Source organism: Cavia porcellus, unplaced genomic scaffold (assembly GCF_034190915.1).
Source record: "Cavia porcellus strain 051 isolate PalLab524CR breed Dunkin Hartley unplaced genomic scaffold, mCavPor4.1 scaffold_1, whole genome shotgun sequence".
Taxonomy (NCBI): domain Eukaryota; kingdom Metazoa; phylum Chordata; class Mammalia; order Rodentia; family Caviidae; genus Cavia; species Cavia porcellus.
The window spans coordinates 190507164-190528823 of NW_026947484.1; the positions used below are offsets into that span (position 1 = coordinate 190507164).

The 21660-nt window shown below is 38.8% G+C and overlaps 1 protein-coding gene and 1 long non-coding RNA gene across 4 annotated transcripts in view; one reads left to right on the forward strand and one right to left on the reverse strand.

Moving 5' to 3' along the window:
* Frmpd1 (FERM and PDZ domain containing 1) overlaps positions 1 to 21660 on the reverse strand; it is an 85003-nt gene that overhangs the window by 40085 nt on the left and 23258 nt on the right. Inside the window, exons 1-2 of one of the 3 annotated variants that reach the window (XM_023565523.2) lie at positions 19554 to 19663; positions 717 to 874 (exon numbers count right to left, since the gene is read on the reverse strand). In XM_023565523.2, the coding sequence (XP_023421291.1) occupies positions 717 to 874; positions 19554 to 19654 (259 nt within the window). In that variant the 5' untranslated portion in view covers positions 19655 to 19663. Of the gene's footprint in view, positions 1 to 716; positions 875 to 15489; positions 16099 to 19553; positions 19664 to 21660 lie in introns of those variants that run through there. The other 2 variants (XM_063225178.1, XM_063225172.1) reach the window with 2 other exon arrangements.
* LOC134470535 (uncharacterized) overlaps positions 541 to 21660 on the forward strand; it is a 28905-nt gene continuing 7785 nt past the window's right edge. Inside the window, exons 1-2 of the long non-coding RNA XR_010039485.1 lie at positions 541 to 587; positions 19118 to 20003. This is a non-coding gene — a long non-coding RNA (uncharacterized LOC134470535). The remainder of the gene's footprint in view (positions 588 to 19117; positions 20004 to 21660) is intronic.

Sequence of the window (21660 nt, forward strand, 5' to 3'; positions counted from 1 at the left end):
ATGGCAGCCCGAGTCCCCTGGGCACTGGCCCACACGAATCTCTCTTTATAAAGTAGGATAATATACATCATCCATCAACTTCCAGGGAGCATTGGGATACTGTATTGAGAAGGAAAACTAGCAGAAACCTTACGGATCAATAGAGCTTGCCAATGAATTTATTGTACTCATCTCCAATAAACGTGTGCATATACATGCACAGTCACAGGTATGTCAACTGAAACCCATTTTACCCAGTCCCAGATCTAACATCAATACATAGCTCAAGTAAGAAAACACTCAGCTTTCCCAGCCTGCTCCTCTCCATCCAGTACAACCTATATTTCACAAAGATTCAAGTGAAAACAAATCAATAGTTTCTATTACTGTGTGCTCAGAAATTCTCACCAGCTAGAAGCACACAGGGTTCCGGGAGGAAAGCCAGCCTATCCAAATACTTTCCTTGTCTCTGAGACTGGCCAGGGAGCTGAGGTGGGGCTAAGGGCAGGCCGAGGCCAGTGGGAGGCTGAGGCTCAGAGTAGGAAGTGCTGTTGGGGTTCCCTCCCTCCCAGCACCAAAGGAAGATACCGAGGCCAAGACAGAATGAGGTCAGAATTTTCTAACTTCCTGGGGTAGCATTTTCTGCTTTTCATTACAGGACAGAGAAATGGGAGGAGAGCCAAGAAACTTTGCCCCAAGAAACCAAACTCCTTTCACATTTTCCAGGCAAACCCTACCTGCTGTGACGGCCACCACTGTGAGAGGAAGGCTCTCAGAAATGTGAAATCCATAGTCCTGGAGGAGGGCGTCTTTGTCTATCTTTACTGTGTGCCTTACAGGGGTGGCGGCCTGGGTTGGGTTCCCAGCAGGCCCATCGGCTGCAGCCACTTTGGCCCTGGAAGAGAAGGAGTACATAAAAAAGAGACAGAGAGAGTTCCAGATGGTGACCTCACACTGGGTCAGCCACAGGCATGATGGAGGAAGATGCAGGGCAGAGCAGACACCAACTTCTTTCTTAAGAGGGATACAGTACAAACATCACTGGTTACAACAAGCAAAGCTCCTGTAACCATGCTCTAAAGGAGAGGCTTTGAAATGCTGTGGGCACCAAGAAAAAGGGGAGAGCTGTTTTGATTTTGCAGGGAGAGGGAACCAGGGAAACATTTGTTATTACTTATAGGAGGTTTGGGGTACATCTGGGGAGGTTCCTAAGGTTTACTCATACAACTCAGATGCTGCCAAGTGGAAGATGTATGGAATGCATTGGTGAATGGATGGAAGAGTGAATGGATGGATGGATGGATGGACAGACAAGCAATCCAGGAGGCACTGTTTGGACTGAGGTATACAAAAGGAGTTAACAGGTTTGGATGTTTGATGATGTCGCATTTTATAGGTGGGCTGTTTCTTTGATGGAATTTTTTTTTTTCTGGCTATACTATTAATTTCATTTTTCTTTAAACTTTGTAACTGAGAATTCCAACGTGAAATTCCAAATGCCAAGGAATCCTTCTATATTAATTTCTAAAACCATATATGTTCTCTCTATATCTAAAAGTAAGCATGGTGAAAGTTATATTTTATGATTCTTAAAACCACAAAGCGAGTCTTAAGCTATTTTTCACTTGTCCATGGCAAATGATTGTTTTCTTCTCACAGTCGTGGTTCTTTCTAAGAAAGGTCAGATAGTGGTGGGAGGAGGAGTCTATTGTTATTATAAACAATGGAGATGGGAGAGCTGCTCCCTCAGGGCTCTGCATATAATGTCTATCATTTATTCTCCTCCATTTACCAAACACTGTCGGGAACTCTGCCTCTTGCAACAGGACCTCACTGATCTAAAAATCACCTCTCTGTCATTTAAAATGAACTTCAATTTCAACAAGCACCAGAAAATAGGGAAAACTGTCTCACAGAGCCATAATGCATGTAGCAAGTCCAAACACAGAGCACTGCTAGGCATCACCCATCATCCATTGAGGAGCCGCTGGGTGGATGAACAGACCTAAATTGGACTGAATAGCTGACCTGAGCCCAGCAGCTTGGCTGAGTGGAGAGAGGATTTCTTCTAGGAAGAAGAACCTTTGCCCACCTGGGCAAAGCTGAGAAGGGTTAACAGAGTGACCTCACAGGAGGGCAGACACAGAAAACTGAAAATTTATGTTGTGTAAAACCTATAGTGATGGCTGATTTAAAAGCCAAAACTTTAAAGCTATGAAAGGGGCACTGAGGTTATGTGCATTCCAATTACCTGAGAAGCAGAGCCAGGAGGATCTGCTGAACCCAGGTATTTAAGGCCAGCATACACAACAGAATGAGATCCTACCTCTTTAAAAAAAAAAGTATAAAAGGTCCTTTTATTTCTTTCTTTGTTTTTTTGTTTTGTTTTGTTTTGTTTGAGACAGGGTCTCATTACGTAGATGAGGTTGACCTTGATCTCACTATGTAGCCCAGGCTAGCCTTGAACTCATGGTAATCCTCTTGCCACAGCCTCCTGAGGCTAGAATTACAGGTGTGTGCCATTATGCCTAGCTTTACAAGGGTCTTTCTAAATACAATAATATGCACAAAGAGAAAAAAAAATTGTGTTCTTTTAAAAATGCACAGGAATCTGCAATTCCAGCTCTTGGAAGGCTGAGGTAGGAGGATCACCTTAAGTTTGAGTCTAACCTGGGTTACATAAGTGAGTTCAAGGCCAGCCTGTACTACATAGCTCAAAAAATTCAACAGGATAATAATACCCCCAATATTACTTCTATTTAATTTGACAGGGGAAATGCTTATGTTTATCAAGGAAGAAAAAATTATAAGAGTAATTATAAACACAAGAAATTGAAAGGTGTGTGTGTGTGTGTGTGTGTGTGTGTGTGTGTGACATATAAGCACCCAGAAGATGATAAAGGGAATTTGTAGTGCTGCAAAATGAGTTGGTAGAATTGCAGGATAAAAATATAGTACAAAAAGCCTTGAATGACTCGTTAGAGTCCTTGAATGTGTGTTAGGCATCAGACCCTCTTAATAAGTTAATACTTTCTTTTTTTTTTTGTCTTTTTCCTTTTTGTCGGTACCGGGGAGACTGCCTGCTTGCAAGGCAGGCACTTATTCCGTTGAGCTAAATCTCCAGCCCCTTAAGTTAATACTTTTAAAAGCTAGAAAATATCACAAAAGGATTCAAGTAACAAAATTAGTGGTTTGTGTTAAATTTAACTCAGAGTTAAGAGAAATTTATTCAAGGAGAATAGTCTCACCTTCCTTAAGGCGATAAAGAAAATAATTAGAAAAACAGAGAAACTAATTTGGCAAAAGTTATATTGGGTTCCTGGTGGGAAAGATTAAATATTAAAAATAAAACCTCTAGTATCTCCCAGTGAAGATGAGAAGTTTGGAAAATATAGAACTGCAATTGTGAGTGTGACAGTTTCTAACACTTCAAAAGATACTCCAACACTCGGAAATTTGCATACTCACCGAGCTGATACTTTCTAAATGTCAAATCCATGATAATCACACATATGATAAAGACTCATCCAAAGTGCAAGAGTTTCCGATGGATTTTAATGTAACAAAGTTGGAAAAGGCGGGAAGGCAATTTAAACATTCTGAATAAGTAACTGCTCAAGACTGAGCTTCCTAGACTTCACAAAGAAAAATCTGGCAATAGGTTGAATCAGCCAGATAAAGAATTCCAAGTGTCTTTTATTCTTCTGAGCAATAGAGAAGTTTCCAAAAATGTAAATCTGCACCCTTTGTAAATTTTATCTTTTATGGATAATTTAGTTTGTATCAAAAATCTCATTTATGTTAATGTATGATGTTTTCTTCTTGGTGTGTAAGATATTAATAAATACAAAAGAATATAAAAGAATAAAAGTGCTAAGTTAAAATATAGATTTAATGTAGTATGGATTAAAAATTCTTCCAGATTAAAAAATAAACTTGAGAGACTGGTGGGAACAGCGGTAACAATAGTAATAATAATAATAATAATAACATAAGCACTGACTACATATCAGGAAATGCTATTTATTTTTATACATATATTGCACTCAACCCTCATAATAAATGTGCAATATGGATATGATTATTTTCTCTATTTTATAGATAAAGAGACTAAATCTTGATTTGGGAGATTTGGATGGATTTAGTCACACATCTGAGGGAGGTTTCAAATTAGGGCCACAGTCTTTAAAAGATGTAAGTTCTAGGGCAATGCTATTCAAATGAAATGCAAGCTGATTGAGTATTTGTGGCACTCAGTCTGAAGCTGGGCAGAGAAAATGAGGTAAGAAGGAGACAAAGGAGGAGGCCTTTAATGTGGCCATGGGAGAGCTTTACAGGGCAGGGGGTACAGAGACTCTCAACAGAGAGCAAAGAAGTGGGACTACTTTTATCAGTGTTGGCTGGGCAGGGACTTTGGGAGGTGGGCAAAAGGACGTATTAACCGCTGACTTGAAGGAGCATCTGCCTGTGTGAAACAGAAGACAGAAAGATTTACTGGGGGCTGCTGGGGGCTGCGATGGAGGCTTGGGTGGTTGCGGAGTCTTGAGGTTGGAGAGGGCTCGGCGCACACGCAAAAGGGGAGCGGAGGTTTATCTCTGGGGTGAGAAGGAGAAGAGAGAAGTTACTCTTGGAGAGAAAAGTTGTTTCTCTGGGGCTGGTACCAAGTTGGGAGGACGTAGCTAAACCCCAGGCTAGCAGAACCTATCACAAGCCAAGACACATATGGAAATTTAAATTTCTTAATAGCCACATGAAAAAAAGAGAAAAGAAAGAAAAACAAGCATATGAGGTTAGTTTTAATAATATAGTTCTGTTTAACCCAATATATCCCAAATAGTATCATTTTAATATGTAATTAATACAAAAATAATTGATATTTTATACTCTTTTTATAAGATATCCTAGAATCAAGTGTGTACTTTGTACTCACAGTACATATTGTTTGGACTCTGTTTTTCTCAGAAATTTACAGTTAAAAGGTCAAATTTCATTGTCCAAGTTCCAAACATCCTTAAGCTTTCCCATAATTTATCAGTCTTTAAATGTAATATGTATAAAAAAAAAAAAAATGTAATATGTATGCATAAATGTATATATGTTTAGGGTTAGGATTCACCAGTCTTTAAGCTAATTAAATTAAATAAAACTAACTGTCCGGTCCCCCAGTTACACCAGCCACATTTCAAATGTGTAATAGCCAATACCAGTATGGTAGTGTGACCACACTGGATAGCATAATCTAGGGACTAAGGAAATGAATGAAAAATAAGACTCCTATACAGAAAAAGAAAACTTCTGATTTCAAAATGTAATTAATAATAAATAAATAATAAAGTAAATATCTAAAAATGCATACTATGTCAATTTGTCAAATCTTTTTTTTTTTGGCTTTTTTTGTTTTTATCAGTACCAGGGATCGAACTCACGACTGCCTGCTTTCAAGGCAGGTACTTATGCCGCTGAGCTAAATCCCCAGCCCCAATTTGTCAAATCTTATGCAGTCCTATAAAATACTATGAGATACGGATCTATTTCATATAAATATGGCTGATATCACACCTAAGGACCTCCAACATATGAGGAAACACAGGTTTAGAAATCTAACAGAGCTATGTTTGCACCTAGATAATTTGACTTGGTAGCTGAACGCTATGTACCACTACAAGAATGAGACCAAATGCAACCAGCAAACATGCGTGTGAGTCTTTCCACACGTACAGCCCCTCTCTCTCCCCTAAGGATGACAGTTGTCATGAGCTCCTATTAGAGGCAATGATCCCATCTTCACCAATGAAATAAAATACAAATTCTAGGAAGTCATTTAGCTATCTGGCAGTTCCTCTAAAGACTAAAAATAGAGTGGAATATGATCTAGCATTCCACTGTATAAATATACAAAAAAATGAAAATACACATCCATATAAAAACTTATTCATGAGTCAGTGCCTTTTGTGGACCAGAGGTAGAGAGAACAAAGGACATATCAGAGAGCAAACCCAGTCTGGGACCCAGTGCCATGTGTGGACCCCCGCTGGACCCAGCCGCTTCCAGTGTGCGGGTTGGCAAACAAGAAGTACCATCACATGGACACCCTCTCCCCCACCCCACTGTAAGCATCCGGCTGATGCAGAGAAACACAGGCTGTGATGATAGCTAGAGAGGTGAAATGCAATTGGATGCCGGTGGTGCTGTGGTGCTTCACTGACCTTGCAGGTCTAGGACTAATGGTCTGATCACAGGTTCAGAGGACAGTGGTACGTAGTGTGGCATCTAGGGGAGTCTCACTCCGAGGGTTGCAGCCATTGGTGATTCCCTATGGTCTTGTTTTAGAAGTCCTATATTGTTTCCATTGTTTTGTTGGGTTGGGTTTTATTCTCTTTTGTTCTGTTTGATTATGTCAAATCTGATGGCAGGAGCAGCTATTTCAAAGATGGCAAAACATACTACAGTGGCCATTTTGGATTTACTATAGCTTCTTTTGAAGTCCTTTATTGCATTCATTGTCTTGTTTTTATTGTTTTTATTCTGTTCATTCTGTTTGATTTTTACTCTGTCTGCAGTTACCTGCAGTTATTTTGAAGACATCAAAAGGCATTACGGTAGCTATTGTTGATTTTGTAATGTTTTTAGGGCTGTGTCTTTTACACTGGTTTGTTTTGATTGGTTTTATTCTGTTTTATCCTCTTTAAAATAAGGAACTTGTTCATGAATGGTTATCCATAACCATAAGCAGCATTATCCATAACAGTCTCAAAATATCCCATAACAGTATATTTTTCAGCATGAAATAGGAAAAAAATACTGACTCCCGCTGTAAGGTGGGTAACTATGACCACAGTACGCCAACTACAGAAGACACAAGGCACCACTGATTCAGCTCTGTCATTTACGTGCTGTGTCCCGAACAGGCTAATGTGCAGGGACAGAAAATGACTTAGGGCTGCTGTGGGGAGGAAGCTGGAGAAAGTGCTAATATGCATGGGGTTCTTTTCGGAGTGACAAAACTCTCCAAAATTGATCATAGTGATGGTTGTACTTCTCTGTGAATACACTAAAATTTATTTGATCGTACACTTTACATGAGTGAATTGTATGGCCTATCAATCAAAAATAGTGTCCTGGGAAATAAAAGCTTATATAGGATAAATATACAAACAATAGGCACCAAAACACATAGAAAATACCTAGACTCGACATGCTCGAAGCAAATCAATTGACAGCTGTCACATGGAGAAATAAAGCTGATAAACACCACAGAAAAGCCAGGTGTGGAGATTCAGGCCTGCACTCCCAGCACTTTAGTAGGCTGAAGCGGGAGGATCACAAATTTAAGCCCAGCCTGAAGAATTTAGTGATTTACCAAGACCCTGTTTCAAGATAAAAATAAAAGACAGGCTGGGGATATAGTTTTTTGTGAAGGCCCTGGGTTCAATCCCCAGTATCTCAAAAAGAAAACATACAAAATGTATAACATTATTAAAGAAGTACAGCAGACAGGACTATAGAGTTCCATTATGTCTATTAAAGTATCAAATATGAATAAAAGTAAGGCCTAACATTTATTGATCCTGAAATCTAGGGCTGGCAATATAAATTGACTCTTCAAACTCTCTAAGAAATAATCAGGGCATCTATAATATGAATTTAATGTTTGATTATTTTGTTTGATCATCTGCTACTATGTTTTTTTACAATTTATTTGAGACAGGGTTTTGCTACATAGTTCAGGCTGGCCTTGAACTCATGACGATTGTCCTGCTTCAGCCTCCCAAGTGCTGGGATTACAGGTGTGCACCATGACATCTGTCTCTTCACTGTTACTATTTTGAGTGGCATTCTATAATACAATTTTCACTAGACTACGAGTCCACAGAAGAGGTGTCCCCTATGTGTAGTAAAGGTCTATAACAGGGTGTGAGCTCAAAAACCAAACCAAACCAAAACAAAACAAATCTGGCTCCTGAATATTCAGACACGTTCCTCCCAGCTGTATTAGAATAGTGGAAAACTTGAAACAATCCAATGGACAATAAAACAAGCACGGCAAAGAAATACTTCAAAGACTTTCTATACACAAAGCATCACAGACCTATAAAACTTTAGAGGCTAAAGGAACCCAACTCAGAAAGTGCTCTTCCAGAGCAGTCTCAAAAATGGGGTTGGAATCTCCTTAACGCAAACATAGGATTATTCTGCCCCACGAATCCCTACCACTCACAGCACGGAAGTCAGACTCCTCAGTCTTGCCTCCCTGTTCTGTGTCCCCAGACTCAGTGCTGGCCAGAATCCACTGACCCAGGCCTTCCCTCCAGGCTTCTCCACCTCCCACACCAGCTTAACCCTTTCCTGCCTCTGCAAGAATGTTTGAGGCCAAATCAAAGTCCAGCTCAATCGCTTCCTTCTTGAGTTTCCTATCCAGATATAACTGCTCTCATCTCAGATCTGTCTCTACCTCTTTCTCTGTGTCTCTGCCTATGTCTCTGTTTCTGTCTCTTTCTCTAAGATCTCTGTATCTCTTTCTGTGTCTCTGCCTTTGAGATCTCTGTATCTCTGTGTCTCTGTGTTTCTCTTTTGCTCTCTTTTTTCATTCTCTCTGTCTCTGCCTATGTCTCTCTCTCTAAGAACTCTATCTCTTACTGTGTCTCCATCTTTGTCTGAAATCTGTATCTCTGTTTCTCTCTTGTTCTCCTCATTCTCTCTGTCTCTGTCTTTCTCTGAGACAGGGTCTCTCTATGCAGTTCAGGCTGACCTTGAACTCACTTTGTAGCCCAGGTTGACCTCAAACCCACAGCAATCCTCCTGCCTCAGCCTCCTGAGCGCTGGGATTACAGGTGTGTGTCACCATGCACAGCCTTTCTCTTCTGGTCTAGGGCACCCCAACCTTTATTAAATGCTATCAGATTCCAAAATCGTCATCCTTAACAGACTACGTTCCCTAGAAACAGGAACCACCTCCTTATTTCTCACAGCATCAAGTGAAGATTTTCTCATAGGAAGCAAATACTATACATACACAGCAAAAGGTGAAATGTAACTAAAACTGGTAGTAAATAGTAGTGTGAATATAAATTGTAGAGTTTGATCCTCAGCAGGGAGCTTTACACCTACCTAACTTTATACACCACTCAGGGCTGTGGCTCCTGTCCTAACCAAGACTCATCTTCTTACGTTCAAGAGCTTAGTAAATGGGATCACGAGGACGATGTCAGTTGCTCAAGCCAAGCTCCTTGAGTGATGCCCCGACTTCCCTTGTTCCTAATTTCATATCTGTCCCAGCACACAACGATCTATACAGAGGTTCACTTCCTCCCATCACCCCCTTTCCCCTGAAGGCCTCTCGGACCAGTCCTGCTGATGGATCTCTGCAGTAGGCTCTAAGTGTCCTTCCTTTTTCCCTTCTCTTTCCTGAGCATTTCCCCCTTCGGCAGCCGGCATAATTTTATAGATGCAACTCTGTTCATTTGTTTCCTCTGCTGGAAGGCCCAGTTCAAACTCATGAATATGGCTTCATTCAGCTGTGGTTCATCACTACAGTACCTGAGACCAAGCCATTCATTCTCCTCGATATCTTTGTTCCGACCGTGCTTATCTGTTTTGAGTTTCTTAAACATACTAGGTTTTTGACAAGCTCTGCCCTCTGCCTGGCATCTCCCCCTCCCTGAGACCTCCCCTCCTGCCCCTCTCTCTCCTCCCCATTCTTCTTTCTGTTCTCTCAGCACCCACCCTCTCTCCTCAACATAGCTAACCTGTACTTTCCTTTTTTCATTCTCTGTCTCTCTTTTTTGAAACAAGATCTTGCTATGCAGTTCAGGTTGGCCTTGAACTCACTATATAGCCCAGGCTCACCTCAAATTCATAGGCTGCCTCAGCCTATGCTGAGATTACAAGTGTGCACCACCCTGCCTGGCCTCCAACCTATACTTTACCTGCCTAACTCCCACTCAGTCTTCTGCTTATGGTAGAAAATATTTCTATCTGCTGAGCATGTCCAAAAACTATTCATCCCATTTTAAGACATCTATCAGATTCATAAGGACCAATGCAAAGTTTCTTGTCCTCTCTAGATTGCATTTCTTGCTCCATGTGCTGTACTCAGTGCCAGCCATGAAGCTCAATGTAACTTCACAGTTTTCCAGAAAACAAAAGATGAAACAAATCTTACTATGGGTTTTCCCAAGAGTCCATTTTGATGCTTTCCAAATGAGTGGGCTTCACTTATCTGACCCTTGTCATTTGGAGGCAGATATTTTTCAACAGTGGTGGGCGAGTGAAGCACCACTGTCCTGACTAATCCCTGGATAGTGTCAGGGGCTTTGTCCCCAAATCTGGACTTGACATTTTCTCCCCAGCCATGCTCTAGCTTTTGTTTGGAAAGGGATTACCTCAGTTCATGACAAACCATGGCCTCTCTCACAGACAACATTCAATATTTGACAGCAAGCTAAAAGAAATGATTTCTGCAATAAAATTTCCTCCTCTGAAGCATCTTACAAATATCAAACTGAGCACTGATCCAAAAACATATGTCTGCTGCCTTGGTAATAGTTCCAAATCATAAATCTGAGGTCATTTCTGTGCTCTTACATTGCAAAATCATATGATCCATTGCCATAATAATGAAATTCCTGTCAGATAGTTGGATTTACCCTGAGGTAGAGCTAGGAAAAAACATGCCAAATTTATCATGAAAACAGTCTTACGAAGGCTAATTCTAAATTTTATGGGTCATACTGAACTAATCAATAACACTTAAAATAAAAAGTAAAATTACTAGATGGAAACTGATTATGGCTCATAATTCTCTGGCTTTTATCTGTTCTCTGATATGTTAGAAAATATATATTACCTTCACCCTGAAACAACAAAGAATTTGCCTTCATGTTCCAGCAGGATGTGGAGAAACCATTTCAAATCTATGTTTGAACACTTTACTATGCTCAGCTTGAATGATTTTCAAAGCCAAATCTGGTATAAACTGGATTCTGTAATTTAAAGTCTATTCATAGAAGGCAGAAACAGAGATAGCAGTGTGTACCAGAAAGAAATTTAGAATAAAGTTACAATCACAGGAATATGCTAATAGTTGTAGCAATTTCCATGAAGCCACTCAGTGTAGCTTATGTGAAGATAGTGCTTCCACCACTGAGAAGAGAAATTCTTCCATCATTATTTTAAAGAGGATTTGGGAAATAATGGAACTGTGTAGACTCAGTTCAAGAAACATCCAGAATGTTCTTCTTAAATCTTTCCATTTTTCCCACAGGTCAAGAAGTCATTAAAAAATTAGTATGCACTGATGCCTAGCAAATGTGAAGTCCTAGGTTCAATTCTCAGCAAAAATACATACATATCTGCATGCATCCTTGAAAGTGCTTTATAACACTAGGGATATTAGAAAGGCCAAATAAAACTATTCCTAAAATTATGTATAGGTTATGCATAGCTGTAACATACAAGTAAATTCAGAAAGCATATAAAACCAGCAGCAAGAGCATCTGACACTAAGATGCCACAATAGGTGTGCATGTATGTCTGTGTATATGTGTGTGAACACATGTACCCTTGTATGTGCCTTGTGGCAGTGTGTGTACTGACATGTGCAATTGTATTCAAAAGTATTAAGACTCAAAGCAGGTTGAAAGAAATCTTTTCAAGCCCCAAGGATAAACTAAGCAATAGTGAAGAAAATAAGATTTTTATGCTTATTAATATCTTGCTTTATAATAACTAAGATTTCTAAAGTAAGCAAGAGAACTCAGTGAATAGGCATGATATAGTGGCACACATCTGTAATCCCAGCACTAGGGAGGCTGAGACAGGAAGATTGCTGCAAGTTTGAGGCCGCCTACACTAACTACATAGTGAGTTCAAGGCCAGAATGAGCGTCATAGCAAGAAACTGTCTCAAACCAACCCCTAAAACAAAGAATTCAGGACCTTCATGCTCAACTGAACTATTCTAAAGTTTGTACGGCAGAATAAGAGCATAAGAGTAAAAACATTGAACACAAGTAACAGAAGTCTACTTTAATAGACTGTAAGATACATAATAATATAATAATGTAAATAATCTTAATGCAGCTATGTAAAAACAAGCAGTTAGATCAGTGATATAGATAGTTATCCCACAAGGAATGGAATGGAATGGAATGGAATGGAATGGAATGGAATGGAATGGAATAGAATAGTTAGCCCACAGACTTATCCAACCTCTCACTCAAAGACAGAAGGAGGGGCGAGGAAGAAAAAACATTCATCATTAGTCAAATACTCAGCTTCATTTCCTAGCATGTTTAAAATAAACTACAAATTCAGAAATTAAATATACAATATTTTAAATGATAGAACTGGAAATTAAACTTTAGTTGAATGAAGACTTGTAAGCCAATCAAAAATCATTGGGAAAAAGAATTCTATGTAATTATATAAACGAAAAATTTTACAAGAAAATAATTGGCATAATCATGTGGAAAGGTATACTATGAGTCCAATCACCTCCACAGTCATACAAAGCTGTAAATAAGATGATAATTTAGTTGAAAACAAAACTATTAAAAATTAATTAGCTTGTGATATAATCTAATTACATGCTGCTTTTACTAAGTGGTTGTATTGGATCGTTAAAACTGTTATTTTTTACTTATTTATTTGTTTATTTTGCTGTGTGGGAGATCAGACTCAGGGCCTTGTACATGCTAAGCATATGCTCTAGCCATATGACTAAGTTATATTTTCAGCTTTGCTTTGCTTATTTTTTTTAAATTTTATTTAAGGAGAAAAAAAAAACCAGAAAAAGGGTACAAATAATACAAAATTCAAAAAATAAACAGTAAGAAATCACTAGTTAATAGATTACATATTCTCATCTTAGAAATAGTTGTTCAGGTTACAAAATTAAAGCATATAAAGTGAACTTTCGAACAGTGAGACTGCAAACAGTTTTGTTCAATGATCTAACAAAACTCGGTAATATGATTATCTTATACACTTAAACATATATGCAGTTATAACATTTAGAGCACTTTCTTTTCTTTTCTTTGGTACAATGACAATTACACATTTTGGGTTTTATTACTCCCACAGTTCTTATTACTTTTTTTGAAGAGAGTAAAACCAAATGTGACATATCAGAACAGAGTCAGTCAAATCAAAAGGATGGACACAATAGATAATGTAAAAACAAAATACAAGGTGATCAACAATGGTTACCATACTGCCTCTTGCTATCTTAAGAAGAATTGCCTATATCATCAGTTATAATAAAATTGAACAAAACAGTAAAGAATAAAACCAAAACATTGGAGACATTACAGGACTTTAAAAGAAGATAATAGTCAACCAGAATGGGTGTCATAATGAATCTTATTGTCTTCACAGTTGTTGCCTATACTTTCAAACATGATACTATCAAGCTAAGCAGAATAGAGGAAAATTAGTCAAAACAAGATGGTGAGAGCAATACAGGGGTTCAAATCAAGTTAATAGGAAATCAAAGTAGGTTACTATAATGTAACCTGCTATTTTTTATTTATTTTTCCCTTAATTAAAAAGATAATAATAAAAAAGTAAATAATTTAAAAAAGGAGATTGAGATAAAAGAGGGCATAACAACAAAATAGCTCAGGTCAAAGCATAACCATTTAAGCAAAATAGTGTTTTACCACAAGATATCTTGACATAAAAGTAGTTACCATAGTGTCTCTTTCCTTGAAATCTCATATATTGTAGCACCAAACATATCCAGACAATGTAAAACCATTCAAGAGAATGACATTACAGGGTATTTAGAACCAACTAACAGAAAATGAACAATGGTTTCTGTATAATTTCCTTGTCTATAAAAGCTTTTGCTTATATTATCACATATAATAAAATCCAATAAGATACAACCTGTTAAGACCGATGGAGACAGAATAAAAGCTTGATGGGACTTCAAAACAAGATGATACTAAATCAGCACTAGCTATTGTGATGTCTTGTTTTCTCCAAAATAGCTGTTCCTATCATTCAATCTTCTTTGCCTCATTTCTGTTGAGATCTTTTTCTGTCATTTGTTGTGAGTTTGTCTTCTTCATTTCTCTTTCTGCTCCATTCATTGTGGCCTCTCTGCCACTATTTCTGGAATGTTGGTATTTTCCTTTTTTAGAATATCCTGCAGTATTCTCTGTAGAGTTGAATTGGTGGTTGCAAATTCCCCTACTTCCTCTTTATCCTGGAAGCACTTTGTTTTTCCATCAATTTCCAGGCACAGTTGTGCAGGATATATCAATCTTGGCTGGAGGTTATTATCTTTCAAAGCTTGAATTATTTCCTCCCATGCTCTTTGTGATTTGATGGTTTGTGTCGAGAAGTTTGCCGTAATTCTGATGGATGTTCCCTTGTAAACGATCTGTTTCTTGTCTCTGACGGCTTTTAATATTCTGTTCTTATATTGGATATCTGGAATTTTGATTATTATATGCCTGGGTGTAGCTCTGTTTGGGTTGTAGGTGGCTGGGGTCCTGTATGCCTCATACATCTGAGTATCTTTGCCTTTTGCTAAATTAGGGAAATTCTCTTGGATTATTTCTTTGAATAGCTTTTGTAGTCCACTTGTTTGTGTTCTTACTTCTTCTTTTATGTTCTTAATTCTTAAGTTATAGACCCTCTTATCATCTTCTAGCCTCTATATTATTGCTGTTTGTTTTCTTGTTATTTTTAAGAAGTTTTTCATTTCATCCTCCCACATTACAAATCTGTCCTCCAGTTTAGATAATCTATCCTTAGTTTCTTTCAAGCTGTTATACCAGCTTTCAATAGAATTTTTAGTTTCCTGGTATCTCTTTGAACCTGCTTCATGTATTCTATGTTTTCTCTATTTTCTCCATCAAACAATTCTCCCCTTTTTTTCTGTTCTTCCATTCCACCATCTGTTTTTTTCTTGGATGGTGCTTAGCATTTCTCTAACTATTCTACTTATATCTTGCTTTAGGTCGTTAATAACTTCATTTTTGAACTGGTCTATGAGGCTCTGGAGATATTTCTTTATATCTATTGGTGTCGTGTCTGATATTGCATGTTTCTCAGGATTGGGGGCCGAGGACCCTTTCTTGTTGCTCCCTCTTCCCATATTTTTTGTTCTTCCATACAAGCATATATAGGAGGCCCAGTTTCTTTCTTTGTCAGTTACAGTTTGTTTGAATTGCGCCGGCTAGGTGTTCCTGCCCACTGCAGTGTACTAGGGAGACAGAGACCTGGGCAGCCTATGCTTGGCCCGCCCCTCCAGGTCAACCTACTGAAGGCTTCACTGCTAGGGTGCACCTCCAGGTGCTGGGACCTGGTTTGGGCTAGCCTACTGGATCTTAAGTCAGAGGCGACACTCAGGCCAGGCGCTCCCCACCAATCCCGCTTGAGAGGGGAATATGGGACCAAGGACACTGCAGCGTCCTGTTTCGGCTAGTCTGCCCAGTCCCAGTACGTCCTTTGCTGAAGCCTCCTACTCTATGGAAGGGTCCCCGATCCGCTCACTCACCACAGGTTGATGCAGGGCTCCCGGCCAGTCCTGCTCTCAACTCCATTCGCCGCTTCCCACTCTCAGAGCTTTCGCACGTCTCTCTCCTTGCCGTGCTGATTGGGACGCAGCAGCAGCTGCAGGAAATTCAAATCGTGGCTTCCAGTGGTGCGGGATCCAGCTTCCGCACTGAGACCTTATCTGTTCCTGTTATAGCACCAGGATTGCATTTCCAGTAGGTTTCTCTTAGTTTAGTTCATTTCTGAGTCAGCAGGGTGTATCTCCCCTTGCTTAGGACTTCTCACCCCACACCATTCCTGGATTTTAAGCTGGCTATCTCAGAGAGCCTCCGTAGCTGCTGCTATCTATCCGCCATGTTCTCCCAGAAGTCGCTTTGCTTATTTATATAGAAATGTAAAACACATTACTAAAGCCATTTGAAGGATTAACTGTATCTAAAGGAACACAATGTTATTTTCATACTGAAATACAAAATCACATGGTCACAGGGGAGTTAGCTTCACCAGAGAGGAATAATTTTCCATTCCTGTGTCACTAGGCCTATGCTCACCAAGTACCACCATTTGAGCTTGGTTAATGACAATAACAATAACAACTGTTAGAAAAATCATCCAAAATTTAAGAAACCAAAGCAGCTTTGGGAGATGATAACTCCCTGCTCTCCCCCAAGTAAAACTCCTAAGATGCTTTGTGATTCTCTAACATTAACTTGGGTGCATAAAAGTTATCAGCTTCTTTAATAATGTTTGGAAATGGGAAAAATTCCTTTTGGCTAATTTACCCCTAGGCAATAGATAGTATTTAAATTTTATGAAAAAAAATGTCAATTACAAGTAAAATGAGTACAGGCTAAAATGACTGGATCCTTTTTAAAAGTCTGAAAAAAATAACAGACTATGCCTGCAAAATGGTATCACCACAGATGAACATGTTTTCTTTTTTCCAGATACCAGAAAACAGTTCAGTGTATTTGCATCACTGCTGGCCCAGCTACCAGGAAACTCAGCGCTAGTATTAGTATTTGAACACCAAATCCTAAGTCTAATTTGTTTGCAATCTGTTATCATTTCTAGTCTCTATCTAGAAAAATTTAAATTTTTCTACATATTTTAAAACTATCTACCTTCAAAAATTCTTCCTGTAAGAGAGATGAAAAATTTAAATATATAATATAATCCCTTATTATGAAAGTCTTTATTACTAAAAATTTATCCAACATCTACTACACAGCAGGCATACTGCCATGGCTGTGGATTCTTTGTAAAACAAGACAGTCATGGTTCCTGGTCTCATATATTATAGGATGGCAGGTAAAGGAGGTAATGATGAACAAGAAAATAAATATAAACATTATTATAAAGTATGATAAGTGGGTAAATACTCTGAAAAAAGCCTTAGGTGATCAGCAAAGTCCCCTTAGAGAAGGTGACTTTTTTTTTTTTTTGAGACAGGGTCTCACTATGCAGTTCAGGCTAGCCTTGAGCTCACTTTGTAGCTCAAGCTGGTCTCACACTCACAATGATCCTCCTGTCTCAGCCTCCTAAGTACTGGGATTACAGGTTTGTTCCACCATGCTTTGCATAAGAAGGTGACATTTAAATTTAACCTGAAGAATAAAGAGCTGCCACTAAATAGGATGAAAAAAAAAAAAAACCACTTTCTAGCCAATTGAACACAAGTATAAAGTCCCTGAGAGAAGGTAGTTCCAGAAATGTAACGGAAGTATAATGATGGAGGATAGTGATCAAGGAAGCAGGGAAGTCAGGTTGGAGGGTTCAGCTGGGACCACATTAGGAAAGGGCTTGCAGGTGTGGCACAGCGGTAGGTGAACCACTGAATGGTCTGAGGAGGGGTAGGTGAGGTGGAGTTAGAAACTAAAGGGACAGAGCCTTTCATATTTGGATAAGTCCACATAGCTGCAGCTTGGAGGATTATTTAGGATAGGAAAAGAGGAGATGATCCTCGTAGTGCCCTTAGGAAGACAGGAAGACCAGTCTTCGTATTCTGAAGACAAGCCAGAGCTGCTGATGGGCTGAACACAGGCATTCAGGATGAATCTCAGTGGCAAGTGTGAGGTCCAGAGTTTGATTTCTGGTACAAAAAAAGATGAATCTCAGGTATCTTGGTTTTAAGTGACTGAGCGGCGGGAGGAACCATTTACTCAACTCCCGGAAAATGTAATTACCTAAAACTTAGCATTTTCAATACTTAATCATTTTATTTTACCTTTATTTTTAAATACTTCATCATTTGAAAGTGACCTGAGGATGGCAGGAACCCAGTCAGCATCAAGATGGCAGGATCAGAGATGGGAAACAGTTTAAACATGTGACTTGTCCTAGAAACACAGATGTCTTCTGTGGGCACAGACAACAAACTTTCTCTTTTTCTTCTCTATCTCAAGCATTTAGAAAATAAAACTCCCCAGACACATTGAAAGATCTTTAATGTCATTACCCATCAAGGAAATGCAGCTCAAAACCACAAGTTGCCATTATGTGTCCACCAGTATGGTTAAAAAAACCCCAGATAATAGCAAGTGTTGGTAAAAATGTAGGGCATTATGCATCTTCCTATACTAATGGTAAAAATGTAAGGTTGCACGGTTGGTTAGAAACCATTTGGCAATTTCTCCAATGACTAAACATAGAGTTAGCGTATGACCAGCTATTCCACTTCTAAATATAAACCCAAGAGAACTGACGATACAAATGTCCATTAAAAACAGTATTCATAATAGTAAGAATGTTTTAAGAACTCAAATGATTATATAAAAAACTCATGTTTATAATTAAGAGTTTATGTCTCTTGTAGGTCTTAGAGGTCTCTTTTCCGTAAGACTTCTCAGAGCCTTTAATTCATATTGTGTTCATAATGTGCATAGTAAGTCAACCAGGTAGGTGGGGTATAGGTGATCATTTCCAAATATCCGCTTATAGAACCTCTTTCTAGTGGAGCAGCACCACAAGGACTAGGTTTTTGCAAGTATGCTACTTAGTAGTTTGCTCATTCATTCATCAAGCACTACCTGATCATCTGTAATATTCCTGCAACTCAGTCACTTTTGAGCTACAGATGAAGCTGATACCTCCCACAGAGGACTGGTCCAGAAGAAAGGAGAGATTGTTCTTAAATAACTTGAAATTACTTAAAACAAATACCTTAAGGGCTGTCAGTCAATCACGCAAAACTCTGAAATGTCAAACTCCATTCTATAAGGTGAAGAGGTTTAAACTTCATTGTATACGAAATGGGGACCCATTAACGTTTCTGAGTAGGGGTAGGAGCAGACCTAAACAAGGCACTCTCTGGGTCTCAGGTGTTTCATTCATAAAATGGGCTAATTCTACCAGCCTTATCTCACCTCCATGTGTAGGGATCACAGAGCCTGGCTAGCAGGCAGCACAACTCAGCCAAGTTTTATTACTTGGCAGCAGAACAGCTGTTTCCAGTCCCTTTGGAAGAATGTGTGTCTCAAAAACACCTGACACGCGGTATTTCATCTCTGTGGCAGGGCCAGATGGGAAATCTGAGATGGAAAATGAAGGCCTTGAAACAGAGCATATTTGAAAGTTCTCTTGTAGCAGTCAAATCAGATCTGTATTTGATTTCATTTTATTTTGTTTAGAATGAAATAGACACTACAAGGAAGGAACAGCTGTTGGAAACAAAGAGAAGAAAGCATATAAATAACAGATTGCTTGACTCTATCAAATACTAAGGAAAGATAGATGTGTGCTCCAGGATGTGCCCCATGCACATGAGTGCACTCATGTGAAGAAGCCTGACTGATGCCCGTCTCATTCGGTACTGTGCATGTGAGTTTGGGGTGACTGCAACTGTGTGCAAAGGGGTGCTTGTTAGGAGTCAAATATAGAAAAAAGGGGGATCCCAGCCACATTGCTGAACATTTACCCTTCTGCTATCATATGGTATAAAAGCAAAACCATACAGACAGACAGACAGAGACGGCGATCCCCAGGTACTGGCAGGACTGACACAAGCCCCTGGCGCGGGACCCCAGGCCAGGACAGAGAGGAATCTCGGCGACCTCGGAGCCTTACCGGGCAGAGCTGTCCCGCGTGCGCCGAAGCCATCTTGCCACCATTTGTTCTATTCTGTGTGCTTTCCGAGTTTGGAATATACTGGTCTCCAGCTCTTCCATTTACCTACAAGGAAGAAGAGTGCTTTTTAAGAGCTAACCAAAGCACTGTAGAGAGAATTCTGTCACAAAGTGTCAAATTCTGACACTTTTTGTGTTTGCCCAGTAGAAGATACATTGAGACTTTCTATCTGAAACCCACAAAAAGCTGGACCCCCACAGAGGGACACTTTAGCAAACAGAGTGGCTTTGTTTTAAGCAAGAGAGAATACAATAGATAAAGCTGCTCAAATTTTGTGACTGTGCCCCTCAAGGAGAAATGCACCTTCCTAGGTGACACTCTTCTCGCTCCTCCAACCCTGTGAGCATCCCTGGACCACATGGCTCAGTTTGTCTGCATCAGGAGCTGCAGGTAGGAAGTTTTCCTCCCCGATGACTGGGCACATTCTTCTGAGTGTCACTTGTTTTGACAATGTTTTATATATGATTTTGAATAGGGAATTCACTTGTATAATTCACCAGCAGCTCATAAAAAGATAGTTGCTGTGTTGGGAACTCTGAAAATTTGTGAAAAGGGTAGATCTAATGTTTAAATGTCCTTACCATAGTAAAATACATGTATATGGTGAAAAGTTTCCTTTCTGAGCTTTCCCCCATCCACGTCGTTCCCATGCTCGTACTGTTCTCTCATTCTGCTTATCCTTCCAGGGTTGCTTTGTGTGTGTGTGTGTGTGTGTGTGTGTGTGTGCGCGTGTGTGTATGTATGCCTATATAAACACTTTAAATACAACCATAGATTTTATATTTTTTAACATAAAGGATAGTATACCATACACACAGTCCTTCACCATGTTTCTTTTCTTTTTTTAAAAAATTTTTTATCGGTACCAGGGATCGAACTCATGACCACGCGCTTGCAAGGCAACCACTTATGCCACTGAGCTAAATCCCCAGCCCCACACCATGTTTCTTTTTCTCTTTGGAATATGGTCTTTTATATCATTCCATATCAGTACTAGAATCATTCATCATTCTTTCTGACAACTACTGAGTACGCCATTGTATGAATGTATTGTAGTTTAAAGAATAACCCTCCATTGATAGGTATTTGCCAATATTTTGCTATTATAAAAATATTATAACGATTATGCTATACACATACCACTTACGCATATATGCTATTATATATCTGGATAGGTTTGCCAAATACTAAATTGCTAGAGTAAAAGTTACATGCATTTATGCTTTGATTGATAGTGTCAGGTTACCAAGAAAAATTATATGGATGTATGCTTGAGATGAATGTTTCATGAATCAGAATAAATCTATTTCTACTCTATTTCACTTTTTAAAAATTGGTCTCAACTCAGAAAATTAATTTCATAGCCTAATAAATAATCATATAAAATATAACATTAGAATGTAAACATTGACACAGAGCAAATAAAAAAGGATTAAAGATGACACTGTAATAGTATACAAATGTACTTGAAAACCTTGATGACACTGATAGTTTTTTTTTTTTTTGGTCTTTTTCATTTTTATCAGTATCAGGGATCGAACTCACGACTGCCTGCTTGTAAGGCAGGTGCTTATGCTGCTGAGCTAAGTCCCCAGCCCCTGACACTGATAGTTTTAAGAAAATATCTATGATCCAAGGTGTCCCTAACAGAGACAGAAAAATATTAAAAAACCAATTAGCATAGAATAAAAATTTATTTAAAAGCTTCACTTACATCCCCCAAAACCAGGCACAGGCAAGTCCAAAGGTAAATTCTTACAAATCTATAAAATGAAGCTCATCCTATAATTTCTTATTTTGCTTTACATAAACTTTTAATTTAGGAATAATTTTAGATATATGAAAAGGTCACAAAGATAATAAAGTTACCATACCACTTCATTCAGCTTCCACAATATTAACAACTTATAAAAGTATTGTGCATATTTTCCAAATTAAGAAATCAACATTGGCACAATACTATAATCTATAGACTAGGTGTGGTGAACCTGTGACATCCATGCCACAACAGGCTGTTTGTTATCATCAAAGGCTCAGAAAGATTTGC